The 7994-nt window shown below is 51.1% G+C and overlaps 1 protein-coding gene across 1 annotated transcript; it reads right to left on the bottom strand.

Annotated features, from left to right (window-relative positions):
* Positions 1-1255: 1255 nt before the first annotated feature.
* LOC308154347 (leucine-rich repeat neuronal protein 1) lies at positions 1256-3676 on the bottom strand (the record flags this gene model as incomplete). The annotated part of the gene is made up of 1 exon (XM_080527510.1): positions 1256-3676. The coding sequence occupies one exon, from the start codon at positions 3674-3676 to the stop codon at positions 1256-1258; it is 2421 nt and encodes an 806-aa protein (XP_080383636.1).
* Between the last annotated feature and the right edge of the window lie 4318 nt (positions 3677-7994).

Here is a 7994-nt window from a genome sequence, read left to right as displayed (position 1 = left end):
GAGAGAAGGAGGAGGGAGGAGAGAGAAGGAGGAGGGAGGAGAGAGGAGGAGGAGGGGAGAGAAGGAGGAGAGAGAAGGAGGAGGGAGGAGAGAGAAAGAGAGAGAAGGAGGAGGGAGGAGAGAGAATGAGGAGGGAGGAGAGAGAAGGAGGAGGGAGGAGGAGGGAGAAGGAGGAGGGAGGAGAGAGAAGGAGGAGGGAGGAGAGAGGAGGAGGAGGAGAAGGAGGAGGAGAGAGAAGTGATGAGGAGGACCGAGAGAAGGAGGAAGAGGGAGAGAGAGAAGGAGGGAGGGAGGAGAGAGAAGGATGTCTTCGGAGGAGAGAGAAGAGGAGGGAGGAGAGTGAAGGAGGAGGGGAGAGAGGGAAGGAGGAGGAGAGGAGGAGGGAGGATATCTTCTTCCTCTTCTCTTCTTCTTTCTTCTCTCCTCCTTCTTCTTTTTTCTCTCATCCATCCACCATCATGAATCCTATGCAGTGATCTGGTACTTACTAAGCAGCAGTGAACAGGTCCTGGACCCAAGTGCTCTGGCAACAAAAAATAAAATATTCTTTTTAAATATCATCCGCAAAGTGAATTATATAAACAGTAAAAATATAGATAGTACATGCTTAATGTTCCGATGTTCTGGTGGGTGGAGGTGTGTTTTGGCCACATGGACACTTCAAAACCTGGCCCCCTCCGCATATCTACCTTACGTAACATTCCATTACAATAAGATAGTTACTCAACAGGAATACTAAGTGTGCTTGAGAGAGAGAGAGAGAGAGAGAGAGAGAGAGAGAGAGAGAGAGAGAGAGAGAGGGGGGGGGGGGGGAAGAGAGAGAGAAAGAGAGAGGGGGTTGGGGGGGGAGAGAGAGAGAAAGAGAGAGAGAGAGGGGGGGGGAGAGAGAGAGAGAGAAAGAGAGAGAGAGAAAGAGAGAGAAGGAGGGGAGAGAGAGAGATCAAGAGAGAAGCGTGAGAGAGAGAGAGAGAAATAGAGAATTGCAGTCTAAAAATACGTTATATCTTTCACAATGACATCTTAACTCTTAAAATCTGAAAACTGAGCAAGAAACTAAAGATTACATACAGATTAGTACAGTACATAAAATGTCTCTCATCATCATCATCATCATAAAAGTCTCATTATAGTTTCCCAACTAACATCCTCTCTTTCCTTTGTCTTCTTCTTCTTCTTCTGTGGTGGTACATTAAATGACCACCTTCTTCTTCTTCTTCTTCTTCTTCTGTGGTGGTGGTTGCATTTACAATGCAAATTACCACATGTAGGTTTTGGAGGTGTCTATCTGGGAGTTCTGGGGGTCCACGGGCCCCTCCTTCTCCTTGCCCTCCCCCTCGTTCTCCCACAGGCTGATTAGCGGCGGGTAGAAGTCGTTGAGCGGGATGGAGGCGGCGTGCTGCATGTAGGTCTTCAGGGAGTGGTGGCAGGACTTGTGGTGTCTCATCCTGCGGCCCATGTAGACCACCAGGAGCGCCATGATGCCGATGGCGAACATCGACCCCATCACGGCCGCCAGCGCCACGTTGGTGGGCGGAGCCACGGCCTCCACGGCGAAGCTAGCCTCCTTGGTGGTCACGTTGATGCAGGACTGCTGGGTGAGGAGGAGGGAGGCTGAGGAGGAGGAGGAGGAGGAGGAGGAGGACATGGTGAGGCAGACGCGGTACTCTGTGTTGGGCAGCAGGTGGGTGAGGTTATACTCCTGGACGTCCACGGGCACCGTGGCGGTGTAGCTGATCTGGGGGTTGTCGATCTTCACCGTGGCGCTCGTCCACTTGGCGGCGGGGGCGGCGGGGGGAGGAGGAGGCGGCGGGGGGGACTCGTGGCCGGGGGGGGAGGAGGGAGGGGGAGGGGGGGCGGTGGCAGGGTAGAGCTTCCACTCCAGGACCACCGACTGGGAGTGGATGACCTTCGCCAGGACCACCAGCGACCCGCCGGCGGTGGCGTTGCCAGTCTCGGCCCCCGGCCCCCTCCCTCCTCCTCCTCCGCCCCCCCCACCACCGTGCCAGTCGCCTCGGTGGTCCACCACCACGCTGACGCTCCGGGTGTCGGCGCCCTCGGCGTTCCACGCCACACAGGTGTAGAGGCCCCCGTCCTGCGGCCCCACGTGGAGGACCTCCAGAGCCCCGTGGTCCTGGAGACAGTGCTTCTTCTTCTGCTGCTTCTGCTTCTGCATCTTGGCGGCGGTGGTGGAGCCCCTACTGTCCGGGGAGGGGGACCCCGCGGCGGAGGCCTCCGAGGTCACCTTGTCCCCCGTGGGGGTGACCCAGTAGAACTGCGGGGCCGGGTCGGCCACCGCCCAGCAGTCCAGGACCAGCGGCTGGCCCGCCGTGACGTTGAGCAAGGGGGGGAAGGTGTGCAGGGAGATGTGGGGCAGGCAGGTGTTGCTGCTGACCAGGCTCCAGCCCGCGGCTACCACTTCCTGCAGGGCGTGGCCGACCAGGTGAGGCGGGGAGGCGCACAGCGTGATCTGGGACTCCAGCAGCTTCAGGCTGGACTGGTTCCCCAGCGCCGGGCCCCAGTTGGACAGGCAGTCGCAGCGGAGCGGGTTGCTGTGGAGGCTGACCTCGTCCAGGCTGGGAAAGGAGGCCAGCACCTCGTGGGACAGGAGGCTGATGTCGTTGTTGTGGACCAGGAGAGTCCGCAGGCTGCCCACGTCCAGGAAGGCCTGGCGGTCGATGTAGGACAGCCGGGGGTTGTTGTAGATCTCCAGCTTGGCCATCTCCGGCAGGTTGGAGAAGGCGCCGCGCTCCACCGCCACCAGGTCCTCCATGTTGTTCAGGCTCAGCTCCTCCAGGTGGGGGAGGTCGCGGAAGTCGCCTTCCCGCACGCGGGCGATGGGGTTCTTGTTGAGGTCCAGGAACTTGAGGTTGGGCAGGACGCGGAACGCCTCCTTGGGCACGGCCGTCAGCTTGTTGTCGTAGAAGGAGAGGCTCTCCAGGTACTCAAGCCCGCGGAAGGCCTCCCTCGGCACCTCGCTGAGCCCCATCCCGGCCAGAACCAGGCTGTGGAGCTTGGCCAGCGGCCGGAAGTTCCTGTCCTCCAGCCCCAGGATGGGGTTCTCCCCGATCATCAGGATCTCCAGGCTGGGGAGGGACTCGAACCAGTGGCTGTCGATGGCCACCAGCCGGTTGGAGTTGAGGTGCAGCCGGAGGAGGCTACCCAGGCCGGAGAAGGCCTTGGGGCCGATGGAGGAGATCTTGTTGTGGTTGATGTACAGCTCCTCCAGGCTGGCCAGGTCCCTCAGGCAGTAGTCCTCCAGCTCCCTCACCTGGTTCTCCTCCAGGTAGAGGGTGACCAGCTGGGTCAGGTTGTGCAGGCCGATGTCCCGGATCTGGGCGAAGTGGTTCTGGGACAGGTCCAGCTCCGTCAGGTTGGCCAGGCCCTGGAGCTCCGAGGACACGGAGGAGATGTTGTTGCTCTGCAGGAGGAGGACCTGGGTGTCCCCCGAGATGTTCCAGGGGACCCCTCGGAGGTGTAGCTCGTTGCAGTCCACGGTCTTGGCCTGGTGGTAGATGGACTGGGGCGTGTACCAGGGCCGGGTCTCACACACACACTGGCCCGGGCAGAGGAGGCCGCCGGTGGACTCTGACAGACCCTGAGACGACGATGACGTCACCAGCAGGACGGCGGCGGCAGCCATCAGCAGCGGAGCGGCGCAGGTCCCGGCTCCTCCCATGATGCACTGCAGGTGAGGTGAGGTGAGGTGAGGTAACCCTGTGCGTCGGTTGGTCGGATTGTAATCGGATGAAAACACTTCTGACTTCCTTCCTACCAGCAGGATGTTGTCATCTAGGCCTGCGGAGAAACACACAAAAAAAGTTTGTCAGCCTCTCTCTCTCTCAGCCCCTCTCTCTCTCTCTCTCTCTCTCTCTTTCTCAGCCTCTCTCTCTCTCTCTCAGCCTCTCTCAGCCTCTCTCTCAGCCTCTCTCTCCCTCTCTCTCTCAGCCCCTCTCTCTCTCTCTCTCTCTCTCTCTCTCTCTCTCTCTCAAACAAGTTTGTTGAGTTTTCTGGCTCTTATTCCCACGTAACGACAACGTAATAACAAAAACAAGACACACGGATGTCATCGTTTCATCCTCACACCACCACACCACCACACCACACGTTACACAACCACACTTTCACAATCCTCGCAAATAACAAACCAGTCAAGAAGAACACGACTAGTGGATGCGTTGGCGACCTACTTAAACAAGTGGAAAGTTTCCTTATTGTAATGTTAATGTGAACTGTGGAACGCGCAGCAGACTGTGATGTTGCAGAGCTGCCAGAGGACTAGAGGACTGTCACTGTGAAGTAGAGGGAGGCGTGTGAAGGCCTAGAGAAGGCTCGGCATCAATGATTCATCGCCGTGGTTACTCCGTGAATCACTTCTGACTGAGCAAGGGAAAGCAGAAAAAAACCTCTTGTCAAGCCGAAAGCATTAAGGTGTCCATCAACCTCCTGAGCCTGCGGGAACAACCACCCTCCTGACTCTGTACAGCACTTAATAACTCCTCTGCTACCTCTCTCTCTCTCTCTCTCTCTCTCTCTCTCTGTGTGTCTGTCTCTCTCTGTCTGTCTGTCTGTCTGTCTGTCTGTCTCTCTCTGTGTGTCTCTCTCTCTCTCAGCCTCTCTCTCTGTGTGTCTGTGTCTGTGTGTGTCTCTCTCTCTCTCTCTCTCAGCCTCTGTGCCTCTCTCTCTCTCTCCTTCCTTCCTTCCTTCCTTACATTGCCAAAGCATGTGAAGTGTGAAGATAAAAAACAAAAAGAATGTAATGTACATACATGTACATACTAGAATAAATAAATAGATTACATACTAGATTACAAATAGATAACATACTAGAATAAATAAATGAAATAAAACTTGTTTCAATTCTTATGGTGGTTTTAGCCCATTTGATTGCCTTTTTCTATCACAGCAGCTAACAAATCTTGCTGCTGTGTTTGCACATTGCTGTACCTCACCCAGCAGATATGGTAGCCGTTCCACATTGGTCAAGTCCTCAAAGTCTCCCTAGATGTTGGTGATCAGTGGGAAGTATGTGTCCCTGATGTCCTTGTACAGCTGGCAGGTAGTTAAGAAGTGCAGCTCTGTTTCTACCTGGTTTTGTGTGCAGTGGGTGCACAGTCTGTCTGGTCTGGGGAGCCAGGTCTGCCTGTGGCGGCCTTTCTTGATGGCCAGGTTGTGTTCACTGAGTCTGTACATAGTCAAGGATTTCCTTAGCTTTGGGTCTGTCACAGTACTCAGGTATTCTGCCACTGTGTATTTTCTGTTTAGGGCTAAATAGCCTTCCAATTTGCTCTGGTTTTTGGTTGATTCTTGCCAATGTGTCAGGTAATTTTCTTTTTGTTTTCTTATAATTTGGTTTAGTCTAATAGGTGGCTCTGCTTGTGACTGTGAGAGTCCCAGAACTAGCTGGCTGAGGGGGCATCTCCCTAGAGTCTCTCTGTGGGTAAGGGCTTTGTTGTGGAGCGTGTCAGGGTGACTTTCTTTTAGGTGATTGTAAAATTTAAACGCTCTCTTTTGAATTTTTATAATTAGTGGGTATCGTCCTAATTCTGCTCTGCATGCGTTATTTGGTGTTTTACGTTGGATACGAAGAATGGATTTGCAGAACTCTGCATGCAGAGTCTCAATTTGGTGTTTGTCCCATTTTGCAAAATCTTGGTTGGCAGGTGGACCCCAGACCTCGCAACCATAGAGGGAAATGGGTTCTATAACGGTGTCCAATAATTTGAGCCAGATTTGAATAGGGATGTCTAACTTGATGTTCCTTTTGATGGCGTAAAAAGCCCTCCTTGCCTTATCTCTCAGGTCGTTCATAGCTTTGTTGAAGCTACCTGTGGTGCTGATGTTTAGGCCGAGGTAGGTATAATTCTTTGTATGTTCTAGGGCAATTGTATCTAGGAAGAATTTGAATTTGTGGTGCTGGAGGCTGGATCTTTTTTGGAATATCATAATTTTCGTCTTAGTGAGATTCACTGTCAAGGCCCAGGTCTGGGAGAATTGGTATAGAAGGTCGAGGTGCTGTTGTAGCCCTTCTTTGGTTGGGGACAGCAGCACCAGGTCATCAGCAAACAGTAGACATTTGACTTCTGTGTCTACTAGGGGGATGCCAGGTGCTGCAGACTGCTCTAATGTTTTTGCCAAACTGTTGATATAGATGTTGAAGAGGGTTGGACTCAAGCTGCATCCCTGTCTCACCCCCCGGCTTTGGGAAAATAAGTCTGTGTGGTTTTTGCCAATCTTAACAGCACACTTGTTGTTAGTGTACATTGACTTTATGATGTCGTAGGTTTTTCCTCCAACACCATTTTCCAACAGTGTGAATAGCAGACCTTTGTGCCAAATTGAATCAAAGGCTTTTTTGAAATCTACGAAGCAGGCGAATAGTTTGCTTTTGTTTTTGTTTATTTGGTTGTCAATTAGGGTGCTGAGGGTGAATATATGGTCAGTTGTACGATACTTTGGTAAAAAACCAATTTGGGATATGCTTAGGACATTGTTTACAGTGAGGTAAAGTAGGAGTCTGTGGTTGATGATCATACAGAGGATTTTCCCAAGGTTGCTGTTGACACAGATCCCACGGTAGTTATTTGGATCAGATTTATCTCCACTTTTGTGGAGCGGCGTTATCAATCCTTGGTTCCAAATATTGGGGAAGATCCAATAAAGAGTATTAATATAGCCAATTGGAATTTGATGTCTGTGAATTTTTGCATTTCATTTAGGATGCCATCGACACCACAGGCCTTCTTGGTTTCGAGTGAATTTATTTTGTCCTGTACTTCCTTTAGTGTAATTGGAGAGTCTAGCGGGTTCTGGTAGTCTTTTATGGCTGACTCTAAACTTTGTAGTTTATCTTGTATGTGTCTTTGCTGTTTATTTTTCTCTATTGGACCAAAGAGATTGGAGAAGGGATTTACCCATATATCTCCATTTTGGATGGGTAGATCCTCATGTTTTTGTTTATTTAGAGTGTTCGATTTTTCCCAGAATTTGTTTGTTTTTATGGATTCCTCTATAGAGTGTAGCTGGTTTCTAACATGATGGTCCCTTTTTTTCTTTAATGTATTTTTATACAGTTTTAATGTTTCACCATAGTGAAGACGTGTGCTCTGGTTGTCTGGGTCTCTATGTTTCTGGTTTGATAGGTTCCTTAGTTCCTTTCTGAGGTTTTGACACTCGTTGTCGGACCATTTGTCATTGTTGTTATTTCTGGGGGGGTTTCTATTTGAGGCCTTTAGGTCAGATAAGGAGGCTGAAAGGTCAAATATATTATTAAGGTTTTCTACTGCCTTGTTTACACCTTCACTGTTGTATTGAAAGGTTTTTTTTCAGGAACTGGTCTAATAGTGATTGAACTTGTTGTTGTCTAATAGCGTTTTGATATGTTTCAACACTACCTTCCTTCCATTTGTAGTATTTTTTAATAGTGTGTAGTTTGGTAGGTTTTACTACTTCATGATTGGGTGTTGAGCTGTTCAGGTAGACTGTGGTTTTGCTGTGGTCTGACAGGGGTGTTAATGGGCTGATTGTGAACGCTCTGAGAGACACCAGGCTAAGGTCAGTGATGAAGTAATCTACTGTACTGTTACCCAGAGATGAGCTGTAGGTGTACCTAACATAGGAGTCTCCTCGAAGCCTACCGTTGACTATGCACAGTCCCAGTGAACGACAGAGCTGTAGGAGTTGTGACCCATGTTTGTTTGTTGCCTTGTCGTAGCTGTGTCTGGGGGGGCATATTGGGGAGGGGATGTTACCACCTCCTGGTAGGTGTTTGTCACCCTGTGTGCTGAGAGAGACTCTCTCTCTCTCTCTCTGACACCAAGTCTGGTTTATGTCCCAGAGGCTCCCAGAACTAATACGTCCACTACCTCCCATAGTCAGAACAAAGGGGAGCTGCCAATACCGTTATGGATGTTAGCCTGCCGTTAAATAATGGAATGAGTTGTTGTGTGACGACGATTATTTACATCTGACGATAAATTCACCACTAGTTTAGCTTT

The sequence above is a fragment of the Nansenia antarctica genome (genome assembly GCF_963989245.1).
Source record: "Nansenia antarctica genome assembly, chromosome: 3".
Taxonomy (NCBI): Eukaryota; Metazoa; Chordata; class Actinopteri; order Argentiniformes; family Microstomatidae; genus Nansenia; species Nansenia antarctica.
Note: the sequence above shows the minus strand (reverse complement) of the source record. Positions and strands in the feature narration are given on the sequence as shown.